General features: G+C 38.5%; 1 protein-coding gene across 14 annotated transcripts; it reads left to right on the top strand.

The window, feature by feature from the left end:
* Window positions 1–95: 95 nt before the first annotated feature.
* Window positions 96–24,561, top strand: Nfya (nuclear transcription factor Y subunit alpha). Of its 14 annotated transcripts, none has more exons than XM_026383446.2 (11): window positions 669–691; window positions 3,820–3,903; window positions 6,799–6,949; window positions 8,407–8,493; window positions 11,207–11,353; window positions 14,617–14,748; window positions 14,935–15,040; window positions 16,370–16,536; window positions 17,637–17,810; window positions 18,767–18,868; window positions 21,367–24,561. In XM_026383446.2, exons 3-11 carry the CDS (start codon window positions 6,875–6,877, stop codon window positions 21,418–21,420), a joined length of 1,044 nt encoding a protein of 347 aa, XP_026239231.2. In that variant the 5' UTR covers window positions 669–691; window positions 3,820–3,903; window positions 6,799–6,874; the 3' UTR covers window positions 21,421–24,561. The 14 variants fall into 14 exon arrangements, with proteins under 14 accessions (XP_077657794.1, XP_077657791.1, XP_077657792.1 ...); XM_026383447.2 differs by lacking the exon at window positions 669–691 and adding an exon at window positions 1,364–1,456; XM_077801668.1 differs by lacking the exons at window positions 669–691; window positions 3,820–3,903 and adding an exon at window positions 96–182 and having other exon boundaries at window positions 8,410–8,490; window positions 16,388–16,536.
* The last annotated feature ends 872 nt before the right edge of the window (window positions 24,562–25,433 follow it).

Below are 25,433 nucleotides of genomic sequence, written 5' to 3'. Positions count from 1 at the left end.
GGTCTCAGAGGCGCCTGCGCGGAGGCGGTTGGAGGGAGGCCCGATTCCCCTTTGTTCAGGTTCGCCATTTTGCGAGGCAGCGGCAGTGGCGGCGGCAGCGGCGGCTGGAGCCTCTGATTGGGTTTCGGGGTCCGGTACTGGAGCCAATCAGCGCGGGCAGCGAACCGGGGGAGCGAGGCACGGTGAGTATGAGGAGCCAATATCCAGCGGCCCAGAGCCGGCCCCAGCGCCCCGATTGGCGGGTCTCGCTGACCACTCAGGAGAGGCCCAGGCGCCCGTCGAGCCCGGGGAGTCGAGCTGAACCTAGCCGAGCAGGGCGGCTGGAGGCCCCGGCCCGGAGCCTGCTGGCGACTCGGGGCGCTCCCGGCCGGGGCCTGCAGGGGCCGCCCAGTGTGGGGATGGCGACCCCGGGGGAAGGCTCTTTGGGTTCTTGTCCCTTGCGGGGTGCCAGTGCCAGTTGGGGATGCAACCTCTTTCCTCCGACCCTTAGGCCCGGGTTCTCGGGCCCCGGATATGCGGGTGGTGGCCTTCACTGCCACAAGTGCCCCTACACTCAACAACACAAGCGCGCCCTGGGCCCCGGCGGTTTTCCCCGTCCTTCCAGCCTCATCCTTAAATCCGCCCTTGTACTCTCCACGCCCCGACTCTCGGGACGAAAGGACCTCCCGCGGGCACGTGTCCCCGGCCCTGAGTGAGTCCGGGCCCCTGTGTCCGCAGCCCCTGTGGGTCAGCAGGGAGGCCTGGAAAATACGCGCGCTGCGGCCACAGGCTCGGAGTGCGGCGGGCGGAGCTGGCCGGCCCGCCCCCGCCGCAGGCCGCTGGTGACCCGCCCCGCCACTCCGGGCCGGGGAGGGGGCCGTTGGTTCTCCCCTGTCCCGCCGCGCCCCCCCTCCTGGCCCACTAGTCCCGAGTCTTTGGCCGGGCGCCGTTACCACCCCCTTTTGGCTCGTCATTTCCTCTCCTCCCCGCCTCGCTTGTCCGGGCAGGACCGCACACCTCTGTGCTGGAGCCCAACCAAGCGGTCCGTCTGCCAGGCCGGGCCATTCGGTGCTTGGAACCTCACTCTTAGAAGATTGATAGCCCTGCGCATTCTTTCCCCGAGGCTGCACCACTACTGTTTATATTATTTGTCTTCTCCGTTGCTCATTCTGTGAACTCTTCCTCCCTTGGAAATGTACCGATTATTATTATTTTTTTTTTCCTTTTACCTTTCTGTGTCACTTTGAAAGTATCTGACTTGACAGTTCTGGCCACACATTTGTCGGTGGCTTGTTTTTTTTTTTTTTTTTTTTTTTTCTGATATACTTCTAATCCTGAGAAAGTGTTGTGGACTTTTTTTGTTGGCTGAGGGGGGAACTCATCACCTATGGTGCTGGAGAAAGGGAGTGGGTAGAGGTAAATAAGAGCCGCACCTGCTTGATGGAGATTTACATTTGAAAGGCAATGAGTCTAAATGGTTAGTGCTGTGTAGGGGCCAATTTCTGTCCTGTAGTGTTTTAAGAGCAATCAGTGGCTCCTGGCCACACTTTTGTTTAGCCTTGACAGTTGATTAGTTATCTTTGGACCGAAAGAATGGAAGAGCATTGCTTTCAGAGAGAAGCGGGTTCAGAGGCATCATATTGTGTTGTGTTTTTTGAGGCAAAGGATAAAGTAGTTAAGGAAGTGGGCAATAGTAATGAGATTAGGCAAGAAAGATCACACATATATATCTTGCCAAGAAATTGTTTGGAAGCAGTTATTTTGTCTGGAGGTTCAGGTAGAGGGGAATCTAGAACCTGTGGGTGGCATGCATATGTTTTTCCCTCCTAAGATTGGAAAGCTAGTTTCTCATTTGTGGATTGTGTCCCATGGTAGTGTGGTGGACTTCTTGGGGGCTAGAAAATTGTTTTCTCTTAGGAGACTAAAAATTATTTTTACTCAGATGAAACATTTATTCCAGTCCTTCTCAGTTAACTTAAGTATATGGTACTTTTTTCTTTTTGTTTTAATCACATTTTCTGAGGTCAAGAAAACTAGTCCAGTATTCTTTCCACTATTAAAACTTGTTTTTCACTTTTTAGGAAGAGTTTTTCTTTGTTATTTAAGTTATTTTTTAAATCCTATTAATTCTCATATTATTTGTAATAGATGGGACAGCATGGGTTAGATGTTTTTAAGAAGCATTTATATTTGTCTTTGAATCACGGCTTTAATCTTGGTAGCTAAAAATAAGTACATTTGATCATTTTTAAAATACCAAATACTTTTGCCTGATATCTTTCCACTATCACCCTTACCCTGCAGTGCTAGAGATCTAATGCAGGGCCTCACCATCTAGGCAAGTGCTTCCACTGAGCTACCTCCCCACCCAACTAGACATCTTTGCAAAAGGCATTTGCTCAATACCTCAAGATCCTCCACCTGTGTGCAGAGAAACTTTGTAGTATTGCCTGGCATTTTAGAGACAGTAGTGTGACCTTTCTCTGGATATGGGGCCTTATAGTATACTATTAATATGCTGAAATTTATATCCCCAGCCCTTTTTATTTTTTGAAAAAGGGTCTCACTGAGTCTCCAAGGCTGACCTCAAACTTAATTCTCCTGCCTCAGCCTTCTGAGTTGTTGGGATTACGGGGGTATACCACCACACACAACTACTTCTTACTCCTTTACTAAATTTAAAAGTACTCTTTGAAGTCAGAATCTTAATCACTTTTTTTTTTCTTTCCAAAATCACTAGAACAGTGCCTGACAACATGCTATACCGTACAGGAGAGAAGGGGCAAATTAGGAAGCTCCAGTTCAAAAACTTAAAGGGAGACGGACGCTGGACAGCCCAATTTTGTCCAGCCTTTTATCAAACACACATGAAACTACCCTTTTCATGTGTTGAGTTTTGAAATTAAGTTTTAGTGAGTCAAACTGGTCATTTTTAATAATAAAATTTAGAATATCCAAGTGCATTTTATGTTGTATAAAGATAAGTAATGTTTCATGAAATGTTTTAGCAGCATGTTTTGTAGTTTATGTGTGTACTGAATTGTGATACAAAGTGTATTTCTTACTGTGATTTGTGGTTAAAAAAAATCAAAAGTTAGAGATCCTTAGAAAAGTAAGTCTAATGTTTACCTGGTAATGATTGTCAAATGTGATCAGAGGGCTTTTCATAGGCTTGCAAGTTGAGTTTCTGGAAGGGTTGATTTTAGAATGTTATATGTACAAATAGAATGGATACCTAGTCATTGGCCAAATTTCTGCTTCTGCAGTTGGAAATGGCAGGGCACAGATGCTATGGGAAGAGAATTTTCATGCTAACCATAATAAATGCACACTCTCATTCTTTCTCTCTTGGAGGAAAAAAAAAAAATTCAAAACTTTGTGTTAGAAGTAAGAGCTAGCCAGACTAAATCTGGTTGATTTAATTTTGTCATAGTCTTAGGCAGAGAAGCTCTTGAGGAAAGACAATGTGTCAAGATTGTGTTACAGTTCCACTAACTTAAGTTCACAGTAGTGAGAACATATGGCTTCACTGAAGCCAAATGCTCATAGCATCCACCATTAGTAGTGTCAGTATCGAACTCCACTCCACACTGAATCATCCCCTCATTAATGTTAACGGGTTATGCTAGATTTTGAGGCTTCTTCTATTTTTACCCTTCAGAGTATAGTGGATTTAAATGTTCTTAAATTGGAGCATTTGTATTATCAGAATAAACTAATTAAGAAAATATATATGTTATACATATATTAATCATTCCCATGTGCTTCAGGTTATATTTTAGTCTGATAAGATGTGAATTTCTGACTGGGCATCATGGTGTCTGTATTCTTGCTACCCAGGAAGCTGAGCCAGGGAGGCTCACTTGAGCCTAGGAGTTCAAGTCTATCGTGGGCAACAGAGGAAGACTCAAAACACAGACAAATGTAAATTTCTGGAAATTAGAAGAAGAGAATTTGGTTGAAAATGTTGAAATACAGAGGAACATCTCATGATCTTTATTTTTTAGTTTAAATATTGGGATACAATTTAGGCCCAAAGTATAATCATTATAAGCGAGCACTTTAATGAGTTTAAACAGATATATACCCCTGCATAACTACCCCCATAATGAAGATGTAAAACATTTTTATTACCAGGAAGTTTGTAAAACTCCATCTGCCTTTCTACAATCCAAAGGAACTACTGATCTGTTTTGTTTTGTCTCTAGATTACTATCTTATAGTAAGGTTCATAAAAATATCCTGACCTTGATTTTATTAGTTTAGAAACAGGTGTATTGTGTGTTAGAGACTGGTTAAAATTTGAGGAGGTCTATTGGCTTCCCTAGTCTGGCTGATAACCTGATTTTTCTGTACTATATTCAGAGTTTCTCCAGCTGACTTAGTCAACCAATTCAAAAGAGACTGGTATAAAAATCAGAAGATCTATGTGTCAGTATGCAGTGAAAAATATCAGTTTTACATATTTGTTAAGCATATTAGTTCCCTATGTATAAATCCAAATGGTGGCCAGAAATGTACATTCTGATGGAGCAAAGGCATATAGCCACAAGCCACTGTGCTATGATGGCATAGCTATCCTGTCATAAATAAAGAATTGTATAAGCTTACATTGTACCTATTTTGATTGTGGGGTCATAGGCTTGATTAGTTTTTAGATTAGATTATATATTTCCTCCCCAACAATTAGTGTAAAATTCTTTGAACATACAGTAAAGTTAAGAATTTTACAGTGAACACCTGTATACATACCACTTAGAATCTACCATTAACATTTTTCCTTACTTACCTTACCAGACCCATTCATCCATCTTATTTTTTGATACATTTCAGAATACATTTTAGTATAGTACACTTCCTCCTAAGTGCTTGGATGTATACATGAATGTTGTGTTACCTTTCTGATGCTGTAACAAATACTTTAGATAATCAACTTATAAAGCGAAAAGGTTTATTTTACCATACAATTTTTGGATTGATTGATTGGTCCCATTGCTATGGGGCCTGTGTCAAAGCAGGACATCATAGTGGCAACAGATGTCCTGGCAAAACTGCTTACCTCATGGCCAGGATTCAAAAAAAAGTAGAAGAAAGAGATAGAGGAATAGATAGGGGTTCCCTTGGAGGACAGACCACCAGTGACTAGAAGACTTGCCATTAATTCTCTCAAGGTTTTCTTTTCCAGTAGCCCCAACTGGGGCTTTGGGGGAACATTGCAAATGAAATCTATTTTGATTTCTTCATTTACAACATGGTATTGAGACATCTTTCAAGTGATTAATCTCATCTACCACACATAGGTTGATGGAGAGTGGTACTTCACTTTGCCCCTGTAATGTACAACTTAGTGCACAAAATTTTATCTTTCAAATTTTGGAATTTATGAAGGCCTAGAGAAAAATTGAAAAGGAATGGTTTATTTACATTTTGTTTATTTCCAAAATGAAGTTAATCTTTGGAATTTTATAATGTTACTGTTTCAATCAAGTCTTTATTCTGGGTTCTCATATCACTTCAGTTTATCTAATTGTGTACTTATTTCAAAAAGGAGTCTTCAAATCTGAAAGTGTGTGAAAAGGATAGATTTGAACAGTAACTGGTTATTTGCTGACTTTAAGGATTTGGCAGGTTGTTCCCCCCACCATCACCTTCCCTTATACTGGGAAGTGAACCCAGGAGTACTCTATCTCTAAGCTACATCCCCAGCCTTTTTTATTTTATTTTGAGGCAGGATTTCATTAAATAGCCCAGGTAGGCCTCAAACTTGAGATCCTCCTAACTCAGGTTCCCATGTATTAGCTGGAATTACAGAGGTGTGCTACCCTGCCACACTTACAATGGTTCCCCCTTATACATGATATCTTTCCATAGTTTCAATTACCCACAGTCCCAAAATATTAAATGGAAAATTCCAAAAGAAAATAACTCATAAGTTTTAAACTGTGTGTCATTCCAAGTAGTGTGAGAAAATCTCACGTTGTTTGGCCAAAGACAAGATAGTGTATCCATGCTAATTCCCACCATTAATTGTTTATTGGCTATCTCAACTGTCATACTGTTGGTTGTAGAATCACACTGCTTGCATTCATGTAATCTTCATTTTACTTAATAATGACCCCAAAGTACAAAAGTAATGATGCTAAGGAGACACCAATGCATAAAACAGGGAAAGACAGATTAACTCCGATGGTGTGGCAAATTTTGACATTGTATAATGTCTTTTTTAGTTTTTGTATTATGATACAAACTCTTAAACTTTTGCTAGAGCTTTCTTAGTGCTACCAATGGAGATTTTCTTTATCTTTTTTTTTTTTTTTTTAGGTGACACACAATAATTGCACTGTTCATAGGATAGAGATTTTGATATAAAAAAAATTGACTTCACATTTGGAGTAAACTATTTACTAAGTAATAAGCCCTGAAATTTTAAATTGCTTACCATATATAGTGAACTAGAGTAACATGTTTGATGGGCAGCAAGTGTGTGGTACAAAATAAAGAATCTTTATTCTCTAAAGTACTCCCACAGATCTGAAAATCTGTGTTAAATAGACCTTGCAACAAAGATATTATAGCTTAATGAGTATTGCCAAGGTGTAAGTGTTGTTCTGGTAGTATTGAAAGGTAAGATCGCTTATAAAAAAGGACTAAAAACATTTTCATGAAAATGGTGTTGTGATGTTATTTTTGACCAGGTAAGACTAGTTAAAGATAATATTGATAATTAACATTTTCTTTTATCTCATTTTATTGTAAATGTTAAACACAGTTATAATTTGACAATCTCATTATAATTTATTTTCCCAACTTTTCTAACAGGAGTGCACCACCTCACAGTCTTCTAGGCTCTCCAAAGTGAAGCTCACTGTGGACAGGATTCTATCTGGGAGGGGCCATGGAGCAATATACGGCAAATAGCAATAGCTCAACAGAGCAGATTGTTGTGCAGGCTGGACAGATTCAGCAGCAGGTATGAAAGCAAAACATCCTGAAACATCACAGCAGTGGAACTGATAATAGCACAAATTGGCTATTACATGATTATTGGGAATTATTTAAGAGGTACCAAATCTAGTGAAATATTTGGTATAATTTATGCTAAAGTGTTATGAGTTCATGACCATCTAGAATCTGCTCTTTATGGGAGCCTGGATTAATAATAAATTGCCTCTTTGGTCTCATTGAAAATGATAACATCTGGTTTGTTTATCTGATGGACATTTGGAGTTTGGGTTTTGTTTTTTTTTTTAATCATTATTATTTTTCAACCCTCCCTCCCACCCCTTCTTTGAGATAACTTGTGATTTTGTAAAGGTTTGGCCATAGTACACACCAGTCAGATTTCAAGAAATTCATCATTCTTTGATGTGGTCCACCCTAGTACCTATTCTAAAAAGCTTTAGTTCAACACTCAGATATTATTTAAACATGTGGATAACCACATATTAGAAAGAAATTCCCAGCTGCTAGTTTATTCCTAAATAAGATAAATTGCATCCTTGAATATATACACTTTTTGTCTAGATTTATTTCAGTAAAACTTCACTTTTTTCCCAATCCTAGAAGAAAGGGGAAAAAAAAATGTATTGTGCTTTCATTTGACCTTAGGCCAAGATTAATATCTTAGAAATAGTTTTTGCATTCAAAATCCAACTTAGCAAAGTCGGGAGAGCAAAGGAAGTATTAGTGGTGAGTTTTTCTGATCTAATAATCAAAGGAAGGAGCTCCTCTTGATTAAGAGATTAATTATTTATACTCCCTTGCTGCTTTTCCCTTCCTTGTAGCTGCTGTGGCTCTGGCAGCTTTCTCCAGCTGCCTTTGAGAAAGGTACAAAGGGTCCTCCATGCAGGCCAGTGTTGTGGTGTGTGGTTTTCTATTCTGTCAAAACTTATGAGAACATCAAAATAAGGTTGAATCACTGAAAACATTGTTTCTAAGACAGTTCATTTGGATAGAAATAAGTCTTGGTCTTGGGACATAAAAGCCAATGACTATGAAGATGATGGTTCACAGTGATTAATTCATCCTTCCTTTATTGGTGATTGCATTTAAGCCCCAGAAATTCTTCATTGTTTCTTGTGAACTTATTTGAGGAAGTATAAAGAGGATTAAAATTATGTAAGCAGAAGAGTGAAATATTTCTGGAGGGAAAGCCTATATACAATTTTTTGTGTTAATGTTATTTGGCCTTTTTGAGTGTGGAAGTAAGTTTTAAGGTCCATTCTGGGTGTAGGATGCTTATATCTTTGATCCTGCCACACAACAGCTTCAGTTTAGGGAGACTATACATTTTGAAAGCCCTGTGTAGGGTAAGGCTTTTGAAAGAAGACTTTCCTCCCCCTCCCACAAGAGGTAAGGTAATCTCATGTCTTGAACTATACATTTCCTTCCTGATACATTTCAAGATCTTCCTGTTCCTGTTCTCAGCAGCAGGGTGGTGTCACTGCCGTCCAGTTGCAGACTGAGGCCCAGGTGGCATCTGCCTCAGGCCAGCAGGTCCAGACCCTCCAGGTAGTGGTGCCCTCTCTGATTCTTTGTGAGCACTGCATGAACTTCTCCTTATGTCTGGTGCTGTGTGTGTTAGGATCTCAAGTAGGAATCAGTCAGTTGCATGTTTTTGATGCTTCTAACTTGTCTTTGAGGCTAAGTTGCCACTTCCCTAATGATCCATGCTAAGTCATGTAGTGACTGTTGTATCTGTTTTCAGAAAACTGTATTTGACTAGTGAGCAAGTCTCTGGAAAAGAAAGAAACATGACAAGAAAAAAAAAGTGGCATTAGGACTCATACAGTGCTCAGATTCGATCTGCTTGCATGGCAAAATTTCATGAGTTTGTATTATAGTTGAGAAAGAATTTTACACACATGCAAATTAACTAGGCTGTTTATTATTAAAGGGCCAACTTGATTGTAAAATAATAGTTGAGCAAGGTTTAAGCACTGAATCATGTTGATCTCTTCATAACTATTAGTTTTCACTACCTTTCCTGGGAAAATAATGACCTGTCTTATTACTAGATTTGTAGAGATTATTCTGTTTGGTTCAGCAGGGTGGGGTACAGTTTCAAGACTTAGGTATTAGAGCGACCCTAATGATTCTTGATAGTTACTTGGATATGCTTTAAAAAAAAAAAAAAACAACATATTTTAAAGGTTTCTAAGTTGAACAGTGCAGTTTTTTCATTATGTATGGCCATGTTCATTGCTATAAATTGGGGTTAAAATTTGGCCTGTTCCTATTTTCAAAAAAACAATACAAATAAAAACAGAAGTAGAGGCACTAGTCTTTTCTTTGTAGATTACTTTGATTAAAATGACTATATTGGACTGGGGTTGTGACTCAGCGGTAGGGCGCTCGCCTGGACCATATTTTTGAAAAATTATAAAATTTAGATGCCCTTCCTTTTTTCTTTCATTGAATTGGAAATGATTCAGGGTAGGGTCTAGAATATGAAACCAGCATTTCACTTTATTACTAGTGCTGCTAAGAATCCTGTAGTTAACTGTTTCATGCAGTCATTTCACTTTACCCTTTCAACTCCTGCCTCTGCCACCAGTAGCATTTAGTGATGATATAATGCAGCTAGTTCTGAGCATAAATTAGTCTAAAAGAAGCTGAGCTCATTGGTAGTCCTGAACTGTATTGGAATCTTAGTTCAACAGCTTGTTTATGTTGTTCATGCTTGCTTCATCTTATTAATGTATAAAATAGTATTTTGGATTGTCGTTAACCACTTGTGGAATGGGAATGTAACATGCTCTTAACTGTATGGCTTATTGTCTGATGCATGTGTCCTTGTATCATTTATGTGTTGTAAACACTGAGCTCTTTGGAGTCTCAGTTTTATCATGTGCATATAGCATGTCAGTGGGGGAGGAAATTAAGACAGTGGGTAGCCAGAAAATGATTAATGATGTGCTTTGTAGCTACTTAAATAAATTGTATTTTAAAGAAATGGAAACCTTTTCTCTAAGGGTCTCATTATTTTTGGAGAATTCTAAATACTTTCTGCAGTTACTCATGCAGTAAGTCTTCTAATAAATCTTTTCTGATACAGCATATGCAAGCATTTGACGTAGCAAAGGGAATTCGAATGGGGAAGTAAAGGAAGGAGAAAACATGAAAGTCAGGCTGTAAAGTCCTTAAAGTAAAATTTCTCATGGAATAGTTAAGCAAAACCTAGTATTTAAATATTTCTGTACATTTAGTACATTGGTGGCAGTGGTAGGAAGGTCTTACTATCCTACTCATCTGGCACATTAATTTCTGGCATTAAGAATGAATATTTTAGTCATACAAGTATTCTTTTGTTCTCTTAAATAATTCCTCAAAACAAAAATTGACCATGAAAATGAAAGTTTGGGTCCCTTAGCTGCTGTGTTGATCATTCCTGTTTATTCCTAACATAGCTTATATTTTGGCTTCCAGAAAGCATTCTTCCTATTAGGTATTTGAGGTTTAAGATGTGGTGGAGCACTTGCAGTGACCTGCTTTCTAGAGTAGTTCATTTACTTCTAGGCCCTTGAAAGTTGGAAATTCTGTTTGTACACTTGACTGCTCTAATTTCGGTGTTTGTCATTGCTTCTGATAAAGCTAAAATAACTGTAGATACTACAAGATGCAGTGTGAGGAACTTTACCATGAAGATTGCAAACTGACCAGAAAATATTTGCAGGAAGTCTTTAATAGTGGACTTTTTAAGCAACAAACATCTAGATTCAGAGAGTGAAGAGAATAAAATGTGTACATTTCACTTTTGCTTGAGAGACTATGGGAAAAGGAATCCTCTGCATAAGCTTTCAGGACTCATGTTACCCACTTTCCTAGAGCAGTTTGATTTACTCCCTCCGGATTATTTAGAATTGCACTCAACCATCCATCACCTTCTTCTCAATTCATGGTTTGCAGCCCTCACAAGAGACCATTCATGGGTATTGGTTTAAAAAGGAAAACTTTATTTGGTGATAAATGTCTTGTATCTGTTAATACTTCTGAAGATTTTAGATATGCTCCATTATATCAGACCTTAAAAGATTCAGTTTGGTGTTTAGTCAGAGATACCAGGGATATTTGAAAAAGATAATTTGAGAACTAAGCTTATTTTCCTAGTATTTCTCCTACCTTTCCTCCCCTCTAGCAAGTTAACAGAATAGTTCCAGTGATTGTCTTAGTAAAAATAATTTTGTGTCTTGTGTTATTTCATTGTTCTTATTTTACTTCATTTTAGGTCCAGGGCCAACCATTAATGGTGCAAGTCAGTGGAGGCCAATTAATCACATCAACTGGCCAACCTATTATGGTCCAGGCTGTCCCTGGGGGACAAGGTCAAACCATCATGCAAGTACCTGTTTCTGGGACACAGGGTTTGCAACAGGTGAGTGCTATTTTAAAAAATGTTTCGAAAGTCTGTCACATAAGAAGTTTAAAGGGATAGGTTGTTGAAGACTGCTAGACAGTCATGTTACATTTAATTGCTTTTTACCCACTATTTCTTATTTAGTTAATTTTCTTTCTTTGTAGTACTAGTGATATAAAGCAGAACTATGCAGAAATTGAACCTCTCCAGTTAGGGCTAAAATATGAGCATGATCTTGAATTGCTATAAGGAATATAAAAAGATAAGAATCTCTTTTATTAAGTGATTTATTGATATGTTATATTGGCACACTTGAGGGTTAGGGGAGGGAGTATACCAACCTGCTTTGGATTGTTTCTAGTCAGAAATGTTATCCTTCTCATTTTTTCCCAAATAACTTGTTATTTTTCCATATAACTTGTGTTTTTTTTCATAAATAATGGAAAAGAAGACCTACCTAAAGATGTACTTAACAGCAAAATTTGATAATCTGAAATGCTTTACTTTAAAAGAAATGAAAATAAATAGTATTTCTCTTAGAAAGTTAGGAGAAGAAGAAAATTAATGAAAAGCAGGTTAAAATTAATTTGATACAACATTACCAAAAGTATAGAAAGAATTTTTAAAAAGCAAGATTCTTTTTGAAAATCAATTAAAAAGATAAATTGACTTGAAAACTGATTGGGAAACAAAACAAAAGTGAATAGGACATAGGTGTAGAAGAAATTGAAAGAAATATATAGGGAATGCTAACATGCAACTCCGTGGCATCAAAATTTTAAAATTGGAGGGATTTTAAATTGGTTATATCCACTGCTAGAATGGATGTGGAAAAACAGAAGCACACATTGGTTTTGGTCATTTTCCATTGGGAGGTCATCTCACTATCTCTTAAATACATAAACCATTTAGCAGTCCCACTTGAGAATCTATCCTATGGGAAGAAAAGTATCAATGTGTAGAGAGAAATGTACAGACATTTAGTGCAGCATTGTGCTAGCAAAACAATTTTTTGTAATCTGAATCCATTAATTATCTATGGAAATGATTTGAATAAATTATATTCACATATGAAGTATTATGTCATTGCTAAAAAGGATGAACTATTGACTTAGGTTAATGTTGAAGGATTTTTAGTGAAAAATAGTTTGCAAAAACAATGTTCACTGTGTGGTTTCATCTTTAATACAGTATCAGTTCCCTATGGGTATATATGTTTATGAGCCCAGAAAAGGAGATGTGGGAGAATATTAACTTTTTACTTATTTGAATAGTTTTAGTAGTTACAGTAAATAAGTTTTAAAAAATCAGCCATGACACTGCTTATAAATTCAACTTGTAATTTTTGCATAATCCCTTGTGTTTTTATATGTAATTTATACCATGCCCATAGGTTTTTTCTTTACTTGTTCTTTTATTTACTTATTTTTTAAAAAATATTTTTAGTTGTAGATGGATACAGTATCTTTATTTATTTTTATGTGGTTCTGAGGATCCAACCCAGTGCCTCATACATGTGAGGCAAGTGCTGCACTACTGAGGTTCATTCCCAGCCCCCTCAACCTGTTCTTTTAAATATATATTGCATTGTTTTCTTAGTTGTCATTTTTAATTCCTTCATAATGTTCAATTTGATGATTCAGAAATTCAGAATCCTTAAAGTGTAGTTGAAGGTTTTGGGGTTTGTTTTTGCTTTTATAGATGAGGCTATTATAAACATAGATCACTACAGTTTTACTTTTCAATTGAGTTTTAAGTGTAGTTTCAAAGTGGGGTTGCTTGAGCAGAGGGTAAGAACATTGTTAATGCTATTGGCATATTTTTACCAAAATCGAGTTGTAGCTGAGATTAAAAATAGTTTCCACATTTCTCCATGCATAAATGTATGAAGCTCTAAATTTATTTTCAGTGTGTGCTTTTTCAATTTCACATTGCTCTTTCATTTCTGCCCTTCCTCTCTCTGCTTCTTCTCCAGTCCCTGGTCATGATGCCTTCTCCACTGTCAAATAGAGGCACTATGATCAAGTTCTAGGCACAGTATACTGTGAGAGTAGTAACCTAACTTCCATTGCCAAGCCATTTAATCATTGGTTTTTCCAACCAGAAATGTAGTTTATGTAGGTGACATCTAGGATTCATTCTAGCTCTGAATTCTCTGATATAATGACATTTTGTTTTTCTTGGAAGAGTTGTGTATTTCCCTGCTTTTAAAATAGGATTGTAACTAATTAAGCTGAAAAATTACTTATATACACACACACAGCTATAGGTGAGATTCCAGTCTCCCTTAAAATGCTTAAGGCTTAAATCCCTTTTATGTAAGAAATGGCTTCTTATGAGTGTTCTTTGATAGTCATTATTTTAAAAAGAAAAAAAGGTACTTTTTAACCTTTTTTGAGTTGTATTCTCCATTTTAGCATTTCTGTGAAACCATACGCCTTCTAAGAAAAAGGATAGATATCTAGATTGCAAAACATTGCATATAATTTTTAGATTAAGATTCTTGGCCTGATATAGACAATAGAATCAGAAGAGAGAACAAGGAAATAGATACAAGAATATTGGGGAAAAACATCAGAAAAAGGCCAGCAAACATTAATGATAGCACTGAATATTAGTGAGGGCATTGCATTGGAAAGAAGATTAGGATCATTCGAGTTGTCTTAGTTACCTATTTTTGCATGACAAATTATCCCAGAGGCTCGAAACTAAACAAAAAAACATTTCATCGTTTCTGTGGTCAGTAATCCTCGTATAGCTTAACTGGATTCTGTGCTTCAGTATCTCTCTCATAAAGATATCTACCTGTGCTACCATCAGTTTACCATTGACTTGGGAATGATATTTTGAATACATATAATATCATCTCATCAGTGAAAAGCACTTCAGAATGTTGTGGGGTCTTTTTTGTTTTTGTGGCACTGGGGATTAAACCCAGGGTTTTGTGCATGCTAGTGAAGCATTCTACCACTGAGCTACATCTCCAGCCCCAGAATGTATTTTTAAGTGAACATTCTTCTAGAAATAAATAACAATGACACCTCTGTCATCTTTTTAAAAATAAACATTTATTCCTCAATATCAGATATCCAGACCATATTAAAATTCCCTGATCATTTTATAAATGGAAAATAAGTTGTCACTAATTCAAAATTGAGAGCACAATAGGACTTCTGTCTTTTTCCCTTCAAAGCATTTCCTATTTTCTAGAGAAATTCATTTAACTAAAGGAAAGTGGTGGCAATAGAATACCATTTCTTTCTTTGTGTTCTTTTCCATAGATACAACTGGTTCCACCTGGACAGATCCAAATCCAGGGTGGGCAGGCTGTGCAGGTCCAGGGACAGCAGGGTCAGACCCAGCAGATCATCATTCAGCAGCCTCAGACAGCCGTCACTGCTGGCCAGACTCAGGTAATGAGTCAACTCAAGAGGAGAACTGACTTTGAAAATCAGATAGCAAAACCAAGTATTTCATATATAGTAGAAATGGGGAAAGGAATCCATCAAAAGTGTTGTGTTTTAAAGGACCACATGGTCAGTTTTCTTTGGTAGATATCTTTTGGACACTATCATTGTGTTGTTATTTATTTCCCACAGACTCAGCAGCAAATTGCTGTTCAGGGACAGCAAGTGGCACAGACTGCTGAAGGGCAAACCATTGTCTACCAGCCAGTTAATGCAGATGGTACTATTCTCCAGCAAGGTAAGTAGGTCCATAGGTTCCCTGGAACTTCTTAGGGCATCTTTTTATATTCTGAGCAATTATAAGTGCTTCAGAAGGCTATGAGCTCGACAGGACTCATTTACAGGACCCCATGAACAATGTTTTTTTTTATAGAATGGAGTTCTCACTGTGGTTGTCAAAAGACTGATCCAAGGGATTATGTGAGCTTTTAGATGTTATAGGGAAGAAATATTTCTAAATAGAAGATTGGAAATACAAAGTTTCTATATCAATAGTCAAGTTAACATTTGTCCCATTGCTGTTGTGTTTTGTTTGTTTGGTCACTCATTATTCATTCCCAAAAGATTTATATGTCTATTGCATATATAGCATTTAACAACCAGGAGTAAAGAAGAGTTCTCAAAGAGCCTCTAGGATAATAAGGGAGATGTGAACAAATACATATAGTGCAGGACCCTTAGAGAAGAATGTTCCAGGAATAGATGCATAAATCTGTTTTGCTTGGGAGGAGAGGTGCTCAAATTGAACTTGAAGGCTTTTGGAAACATTTGTCAGATAGTAGGGTAAGTTAGGCCAGGCAGGCGCTGGGATGCATACCTGTAATACCAGTGACTCAGGAGACTGAGCAGGAGGATAATAAGTTGGAGGCCAGGCTCAGCAACTTAGCAAAGGGCTGAGGATGTAGCTAAGTGGTAGAGCACTTCCTGGGTTCAGTATCCAGTACTGCCAATAAAAAGAAAATACCTCATTTAGATTCCATGACTAAAGATTTGATTTTGCAGTATACAGAATCCATAGAGTACAAGAATCATGTGCTGTCATCCAGCACTAGAGCCTGAGCTGGACTGGGCTCTCGTGAGAGCTCAGATTGAATGGTGAACAATTACTGCTGATAGTTTAAGGACTTGAAGTGCTTTAAGATTATAATCCCTCTATTTGGGGTCATAAACTTAAAAATTTATAAAACCTCTTGCCTGTGGCAGATTGATTATTCCTACCTATAAGAGCAGTGGGTATAGCTGTAGTCAGACTAAGGCATAGGAGAGGCTGCCATATTTTCTGGCTTCCTTTTGAAATTATTGGATTGTCCAGGGCAAGTACTCATCTTAAGGATAGATTTACTCCGGACAAGGTCCTAAACAGTTAATAGAAATTTCAAATATTTTGATTACTTGGATTTTATGTATAGAAAACCAGAGTTAAGATTAGGAAAGTACTTTTTCTCTTGTGCTTTTCAGCATGTTTTTCCAGGGTGGATGAATGTTGTCAGGTAGAAGAGGGACTAACTGTGTTCCCTTCTTTCTGTTCTGTGTGCCTATTTTGTTTTTACGTTTTATTTTCTTAAAGTTACAGTCCCTGTTTCAGGCATGATCACCATCCCAGCAGCCAGTTTGGCAGGAGCACAGATTGTTCAGACAGGAGCCAATACCAACACAACCAGCAGTGGACAAGGGACTGTCACTGTTACATTACCAGTGGCAGGCAATGTGGTCAATTCAGGAGGAATGGTCATGGTAAGGAAATTTACTTTTCAGCTTGATGTTCTTATATACTGTTGTTTTCCATTCTTATTTTTGCCTGCTAATAATAATACAATGAAACATAATTTATTCTGAGCCCACACTATGTGCCATGGACTAATTCAAGTGTTGAGATATAGCAGTGGTTAAACAGATGTAAATATCTAATTTTTTATGATTTTATTCAGAATTCAGATAATGAAAGGAAGAATAGGCTACTGATCATTGGAAAATGGAAAACACATCGCCTGTGGTGGATGAAACAAAAAATAAACTAAAAATTAGATTGTAATCATTAGAGAAACAAAAGTATAAGTATGTTGGGGAGTTGGGGTATGAGTAAAAGCTAAATACCATATGTCAAATAGAACATTAGTTCATAGCTCCTAAATGCATAAATTAAGAATGAATAGAAGTCTGCATAGAGGTGAGAAAGCTACCGGAAGGATTATTAACCTATTTCTATACCTGTAGGCATTTATAACACTTGGTCATCCTGTACGTCCCTTCCTTTTTGCTATTTCATTCTTATGATGACTGTTTCTGGCCATTCTGTGGCTGCATACCTAGAAAGTGAAGCCATGAATATGAGATGGACTAGAAGAGGCCCAACCCTCTAACGCCTCCCTCTAACCAACAGTGGTGTTTTCTGTTTGTTTTTTGGTTTTGCTTTTTTGTTGTTGTTGTTTTTTTGGTTTTTTTTCCTGGACATAGGTTTGTTTTTTGGAGGCCTAGAGCCACCTAAGCCAATAGGCTTTCTTGTGCTTCAGCATAATACCCAGTAAAGCCTCATGAAGGGTATTGCTTTTGCCTTTTCATAACGAGCAAAGGAGTCCAAGGCTGAGCCTGTAACACAAAAGTCCAAAATGTGGCAGCACCAAAAGATTTGTCTGAATGTTAACAGATGTACATGAAGTTAAGTGTGGTGTGTGTTTGTGGGTCCTGACCTCCCTATAAAAGAATCATCTGAGGCTGTTGTTTAAAATTCAGATAGACCTTTAGTGTAATAAATGTTCTTCAGGAATCTATATAACAGGAACCAAAAAAAACTGTTTCCTATGCTGCTTGTAAACTCTGTTTTCTTCTTTGTGCAGATGGTGCCTGGAGCTGGCTCTGTACCTGCTATCCAGAGAATCCCCCTACCTGGAGCAGAGATGCTTGAAGAAGAGCCCCTCTATGTGAATGCCAAACAGTACCACCGTATTCTCAAAAGAAGGCAAGCTCGGGCAAAACTAGAAGCAGAAGGGAAAATTCCAAAGGAAAGAAGGGTATGTGTAACATTGGGAAGGACACAAGACGAGAGCAGGAGTATCACGATTATCCTTTATATGGTTTATTTTCCTTCTAAACAACTGAAGCTAATTAGGAGGCTATTATCTTTTGTAAGAGTTAGCACTTGTTATGGCTTATGTATAGCTTCAACTATAACAACAGAACCAGTGGACTAAATGGGATTTTTAATTATTATTTTGGTTTGGTTTTTGGTAGTGGAGACTGAGCCCAGTGATACTCTCCCAGGACGCCCCCCCCCCTTTTTTTTTCTAAATCTATCCATCTATCTGTTTTTTGAGACAGAGTCTCACTAAGTTGTGGAGGCTGGCCTGGAGCTAGCAATCCTCTTGCCACTGTGTCTGAATTTTTTTTTTTTTTCTTTCTTAAAAGAAGTTCAGAGATAAATTGTCCTGGATTGGTATTTAGATCATTCCTTCAGTTCTCAAGATCCATTCTCCTCTGTCTACTGCTTTAATTAATATTTTCAGTCCGCTATTTAACAGTCCAAGACTGGGCTCTGGTCCAGGAACAGAGGAAACAGGAAAGGTACCCTCTCTCAAGAAGTTAGATCCATCTCACTAGCCAGTGTTTAGTTACATGGTCACACCTTACCTCGGTTAAGGCTAGGAAATGCAGTCTTTTTAACTGACCAGCCATTTGCCTAACTAAAACTTGGTATTCTATTAAGAGGGAAGTAGTGATCTCTGCTATGCTTTTTTTTTTTTTTTTTTTTCCATTTAACGTTTACATTCTTACAGTAGTAGTTATGTATGATTAACTGCATTTTATTCATGTTCCAGGTTAAGTACTTTCTCCAAAACTTGCTCCATAATTCAAAGTCTTATGTCTTTCTCTGGTCACAGCTCTCTTGAACTTTTAGCAATGCAGTGTGTGTACTAGATAATTCTGCTGGTTCTGGCTAGTCATTAAGTGGTTTTATTTCTTATTTTAGAAATACCTGCATGAGTCTCGGCACCGTCATGCCATGGCTCGGAAGCGTGGTGAAGGTGGACGATTTTTTTCTCCCAAAGAAAAGGATAGTCCCCATATGCAGGTGAGGTGATAAGAGCTCATTCTTCTATTTATTGCCTTGTATTTTTCTTGGGTTGAAGCCTTTACCAGTGTCCTTTTGCCATTTCATGCTCAGGGAGTAATCACATTCTCTAAATTGAATGCAATCTCTTAGTTTTTCTCTTTGTTCTTAAAAGCCCTTGAGGTCTTGAATCCTGTAACCTTTCTTTCTTCATTTTTCCCAGTTACTACTATTATTTCCTTCTTGAAATTCTTACTTAAGTTTTCATGGAATAAGTTATAGTGTTTCTTAGTGTTATAGTAAGAGCAGTGTTCACTAATACTATATATGAGAGGTATTATATTAATATGTTTTTTAATTAGCTCTAAGCAACCTCAAGCCCCATGAGATAATAATTACCTATCATCACCATTTTACAATTGAAACAGATTGAGAAAAGTTAATAATTTACCTAATATAAGATACTTAATAAAATGGTTACTGAAATTAAATTAATTACCTTACAGGCATTTCTAGGTTAGTATATCTTGATTTTATCTTTAGAAATATAATTTAAATTGATTTACCTTTTTCCCTCCCAACTTATGTCAGCCTGGTTCTAGTCCTCTTTTCTTTGACTTAGATATAAAAAACAACTTGTCTTCCTTCTTCCACTCTTGTCCTCGCCTTCACACTCTTGACCTCTTAGTGTGGTCTTCTAAATATGTATAACTGTCCTGCTTGAGCTCCTTCACCCCTGACCCTCTCCTATTTGCAGTTGGCCTGAAATCCAGAGTTCTTACCATGGCCAGCAAGGCACCCATGTGCTCTTGCTCCTTTCCCTCTAGTTTCATCTCTTCCCGCTTCTTGGTTCTCTGCGATCACTGTTCATCTATTTGACTCTTGCCATAGGCCTTTGTCCTTAAAGTTTTCAGTCTTTAATCTTCTTCACTCACTCTTTTTGTATAACTGTCTCCTTTTTTTTTTTTTTTTTTTTTTTTTTTTAGGCCTTGGTTTAGATTGGAAAGGTTATTCCCAGCCCACATAATATCTAGATGGGTCTCTTCTATTCCAGAATTTTCTCATACTATCTTTTTTTTTTCCCAGTATAATTATCATTTAATTATTTAATTTGTCTAAATGTTCAAGATCATTTTCTTCCTAGAGTACAGTTATGTAGAAAGTAGAGAATTTTATTCTCTACTGTATTCATTGGTCTTAGCATAATGTCCAGTTTTGAACAAGCACTCAGTAAATGATTGTGGAATTAATGAATTTCTTCCATGTACTGATAATTCATTCTGTATAAATACTACATTCCATTACACTATTGTAGTATTCTCTAAATTGATCTCCAGTCTCCTTCAATTGATCTTTATACAGTAATGCAAGGTCAGTCTTGGGTAGTTTTTTTTTATCATGAAAGTCCCTTACTTAACAATATATGTTCTTCATTTCTTAATCCACCACAAATTAGGCAATTTCTTTGTAGTTTCTAAGCAATTTTTCTCATTATGTCTCTCAACAGTTATACTAGATTTCCTCAAATGTCACCACACAGGAACACTAACAACTCTTTGAAGCTATTAGTCCTCACCTGTAGTCTTAGAGCTCCTCACTCTCACTGCTATTCATCCATGTACTGTGTGAATGTGGACTGCCAAATGTGGTAGGCCACTGTTCCAAGAGCTCTTCCTGATTCCAGGTGCTAACAACATGACCTTGCTCTTAACTTGGCCTCTTTGAACCTGTGTCTTCTCATCTGTAAAGTATAATAGTGTTGGGTACTTCATAGGATTATTGTGGGGACTTCATGTAGTAATGCACATTAGGCACCTTTTTAGCCTGTCCGTAGTGCATGATGAGTGTTCAGAAAGTGCTAGTTATTATTCAAGGCCCAACTCCAGTCTTTATACATCCAGAAATCTTGCAGTCTTTTCTCAGATCTTGCCTACTGAGATTTCAGAGACTTCTATGGTGAACTAAAGGTGGTTCCTGTGGAGTACTGGAAAAATCCTCCCAAGACTGATTTTTGCCTTTACACTGGGTCTCAAATGAGAAGCAGCACCCCGAGTTTAGTAAGAAAAATCATACAGAAGACAAAAGATTTAGGAGCTGACCCATTATATAAGTTTTTTCCAGCCTTGCTAAGCACTCAGTATTTAAATGTGAGATCAGAAAATGACATAAAAATGCAGCATGTCACAGTGTTTTCTCTGGGTCTGTTTCTTAGCCACCTGATTAACCCTTAAGAGTAGAGCACAGCTCCATGTGTTTAGGAAAGAAATAACACTATCAACTCTGAAGTGTTTGGTGATAGAGGTCCAGGCTACACTTTATATTTTTTTTAAGAAATAAGGTTTATTGTTTCCTTCCTAATGGAGCTACATTTAAACCATGTGGATGGGCTTTAAAGATATATTACAGAACTTTGTTTTTCTTGGCAAAGTTGTACATGTTCCCTCCTGGCTTTGAAAGCCAGGAGGTCATTGTGCTATTGCAGAGGACTCTAATCATTATTATGCTGTCTTTGTCTCTAGGATCCAAACCAAGCTGATGAAGAAGCAATGACACAGATAATTCGAGTCTCCTAACCCCAGGCCATATGATGGAGCTGATCAAGGTCATATTCCTTGCCGATGTTTTCCACTGTTCCAGGGAATTGATCTACTCTTCCAATGGGACACTGACGATCACTTCTGCCCTTTTCTACAGGACAGAAACCACTTAGTTTTTAATAAGTGGCTCAGTATTATAATCGCAGCAATGTCTGGCAAATTGAAGTTGCAAGCCTTTGTCTCACCCTTTCAGTCAGGACCTATTTTAGACTTGATAACATTTGACATTTCATGGATTAGGATGATACAAGGAGACACTTGCCAGCCCAGCAGTATACAAGCACTTATGTTGACTGGTGAAGCCAGCCAGCCATCTCAGCAGGGAAGAACATCCTTCTCAACCTGAACTGCAATCAGGGAAGCCGCAGCTCATTCCTTCCCATGGAATCTAGATAGCATCCATCCCTCTGGTGGGGGAGCTCAGGCTGACCAACTGAATAGACACTTTGTATTCAGATGGCCTCTGAGCAAGAAAGTTCCATACTGTGATATGGAAACAATAAATTCTCTGAGATACAGCCATCTAATCTGTGGTAATAATAAGAATCTCTGTGGGTTCATATTTTAGGACTTCAGCCAAGAAAAGTCCAAAAGGATATTTTGGGCTCTAGGGATAAAGTGATAAAATTTTGAAGAACCTAAAATATACATTGCTGACTCTCTCTTTAGCTTTGACAAGTTGTGGTCTGCTTGTCTCTGTTAACAGGTCATCAGGACCATAGGTCTTGCTGTGGCTACTTTTCAGATAATATAGAGGGTCCTGGAACTGGAAACTGCCTTTCCTAAGTAGAAAACAAAACTCTTCAAAAACTTCTGTGCTGAAGCACTGAAAACATCTGTGGTAATTCCTAAACAGAGAGTCAAACTAGAGATTTTCAAGTGTAGTCTTTTTGATGACATTTGGGGAATAGAAGAGTGTTTCAGTCTAGGAAGAAAGAGAAAGAGTAGTCTACCTATCAGGTGTTGTCATAGAGCTTGATTCTCCTCCAGTGGATGAGTACCTGGAATGGATCATTAAGATGAAGAGACTAATTCACATTTATTCTAAAACCTTTTTACAAGTACTGCCAGGGAGAATTCTGAGATTGAGTCCTTGACAAAGAGCCAGGAAAGCACTATTCAAGCACACTGTCCTGGACGAAGTCCAGGTTACCTGTTATAGCTTGATGTGGATGTTGGCCTCATTCCAGCAGTATTTTGTGCTGACTCCAGAGAGCAGACATTCTTACTCTTCCCATGGCAGCTGATTCTTTGGTGCCATTTGCATTTGTTTTCCCCTTTCTCCTTAGGCCTTGTGCAGAAAGGTTTTCACACTGCACCCATACTATAGGAATAAACTACAGTCTGGAAGAAAGTAGAGATGCTGCAGGGTCAGGAACTGGGCCACAGTTGCCAGAATGAGTTGGACCTCAGAAATCTATTTTCCAGGTGTTGAACTCTGGGAGACAGAACCAAGATGATATTTCAGAAGAGTTGGCTGCCTTCTCTGGAAACAAAGAAGGAGAATCCAATAATTCTGAAGACCATTTGGGGTTGGCTTAAATACCAAGAGTAAAGATTGCATCCTTGACATCACTCTAAATGCATTAGGACAGAAAAGAAAGTAAACCCTTTGAAGAGAAAATCAGAGGGGGAGGCCATAGTAAAAGTAGAAATAGAGGTATAGAGCTATGCAAAGGAAATTGGAAGTGAAATATCTTCCTAGATCCGGGAATCTAGTAGTTTTTCCTGCTTTCCAGGTGTCAGAGGGCTGACTCTTTGGTAAGCTCACTAGAAATTTCTGGCTCTTTTATGTTTCAGAAATTAGACCACCCCAGTTTTTTCAGATAACATTAAAGATGATGAGGAATTTATCTTGGGGTTAGTTTAGGAGTCTAAGATGGAGAGTTTAGAAATTCCTCAGACCTAATTTCTAGTGCTGAAGCCAATGGTGGTTCTAAAATACTATTTATTTGTGTCTATAAGTTTGTACATAGTAATACCAACCTCATTGTTACTGAATTTTTCATGGAGGGGGGCAAGTTTGACTTTTGTTTGAAATGAAATGCATCAGTTGTCATTTTGTCACTGCATTTCAGATAGCTCATGGCCCTTTTATAATGGTTATTTTTTGCACACCATAATAGCCCACAAAGTGGGAACAGGGGAGCTGACCTTTGGATTTTTTTTCCTTTATTACTAATTCTTCTACTCATTTGTCCTTGTGACTGCAGTGATGACTTCAATGATGCAGAGCGAACAGATGAATGAATAATTGGTTTGATGCATAGTTGTGTCACTTCTTGAGAGCTTTTTTCTTTTTTTGAGGATAATTGTAAATGTATATATTTTAATTGCACTGGTACATTGAACATGTCAGTGTCTATGCCACTGGACCAACAGCATTTTCTAGCTACAGGGTGCCTAATAATGTCTTGATTTTCCTTTGGGGTTCACTATATAGGTTTTCCTCCAGCGATAGGGGGAGTACAGGTGATCAATCATTGATGTCATTGCAATTGTTATTTTTTAAAATAAATTTATAAAAATACTAAAAAATGATTTGACTTTTGAGGAGTTTGCATCCCTGGATTATAGGTTGTGTTTATAATGTTAAAATTGTGAACTTTGTAGCTAGACATTTGATCTCTGTTATCATAATCTAGTAGTGTCCAGGCTTCCTAGTTTTATCTCCTCAGTCTTCTCTCCCTTTTGGCTTTCCCACCCTGCTGAGGAATTTCTGTCACCTGTGGGTTAAACATAGATTTGGTCTTAACTACGGGAAATACTCATAAAATGTGAAGTTATACCAGGAGCATAATTAGCCCTTTCATCATCAAAACAGCCTTCATTTATTAGGTATTTTAAGTATTTAGACCTAAAGGGTGCAAAGAGGCACTTTTTTATATTTTCAGAGAGCTAAAACAAAACAAATTCTGATTGTTGAAAATCCGCAGCATGCTCATCCTATTGCTGCATTATGGTCTAGCAATTTGAGCAACAAAGACTAGCAGCTTCCAATGTGCCATTATCACAAGTCTTGGAACCAAGAGCTAGAGAAAAACAGACTGGGAGCTTTCTTGGGATGAGGCCATAGGCCCGTCCTGGCAGATAACAGATAATGTTAAAATTGTGACCTTTAAAGATAAGGCTTGGTAGTTTTTACCTCCTCTCAATCTATAAATAAAAAAAGATGTTTTCTAAGAAAAAAATAAATAAAACTTACTGAATCCTTAAATTCAGTGGTTGTCTTTTGGGAATTAAAAATCACCATGTGGAAGGTATATCAGTTTGGAGTGTAGTTTTAGAATTCTGGCTTTTTAAAATTATTTTTTTCTAAAGATTATTTTTTAATAAAATATAATTATGTGGCAAGAATAAAAAAAAAATGACAGTGTTGAATAGTTACTAAATTAAGAGTGACCCAAATTACTACTCTGGTGATATTTATCCCAGATGATGGGTTTTATCCCAGGAGCATCTTTCGCGTTTCAAGGAGTCTAAAACCTGCAGTCCACCTCCCCTAGATCCTGGTGGAAGTTGGGAGCCTAAGCGGCGGGAAGCAGGTGGGGCGGAGTCCCAAGGAAGCCTGCGCGGATTGGTTGGGGGGCGGGCCCCGCCAGGGCTACCGGAGCGGATTGGCAGCTGCTTGGAGGGAACCTGTTCACGGTAACGGCGGGCAGCCCCGCCGCCGCCATGGCGACGGGCGAGCGGGAGGCGGCGCCGCCTCTGTGGCCTGTGGAGGCCCGGTTGGCGGCGCTGCTTCCCGACCTGCTGGTCTTCAGGAAGCCCCGGGGATCGGAACCCGAGCTCGCCACGGCCCAGGGCGTCCTCCTAGGAGTCCACGTGATGGGTGAGGGCGGGGAGCGGCGGCCGTTGGCCTGATCCGCGGGAGGCGGCCGCAGTTTCGGCCCTGGTGCCCCGGCGACCTAAGGCGCGGTTTAACTGCGCGCAGGAACCTTTGAGGGCCTTTGTTTTCCATTGGGATGAACTGGTTTAGCCCCGGTTCG

The sequence above is a fragment of the Urocitellus parryii genome, chromosome 8 (genome assembly GCF_045843805.1).
Source record: "Urocitellus parryii isolate mUroPar1 chromosome 8, mUroPar1.hap1, whole genome shotgun sequence".
Classification (NCBI taxonomy): Eukaryota; Metazoa; Chordata; class Mammalia; order Rodentia; family Sciuridae; genus Urocitellus; species Urocitellus parryii.
The sequence above is the reverse complement of the archived record's forward strand: the minus strand, read 5'-3'. Positions and strand labels throughout refer to the sequence as shown.

What these genes read in the sequence shown, in the direction of transcription:
- Nfya (XM_026383445.2), top strand. Translation starts at nt 6,875, where the DNA reads ATGGAGCAATATACGGCAAATAGCAATAGCTCAACAGAGCAGATTGTT. An exon ending in AGGTCCAGACCCTCCAGGTA is followed by an intron (nt 8,494 to 11,206) that starts GTGGTGCCCTCT and finishes ACTTCATTTTAG; the next exon opens with GTCCAGGGCCAACCATTAAT. An exon ending in AGGATAGTCCCCATATGCAG is followed by an intron (nt 18,869 to 21,366) that starts GTGAGGTGATAA and finishes CTTTGTCTCTAG; the next exon opens with GATCCAAACCAAGCTGATGA.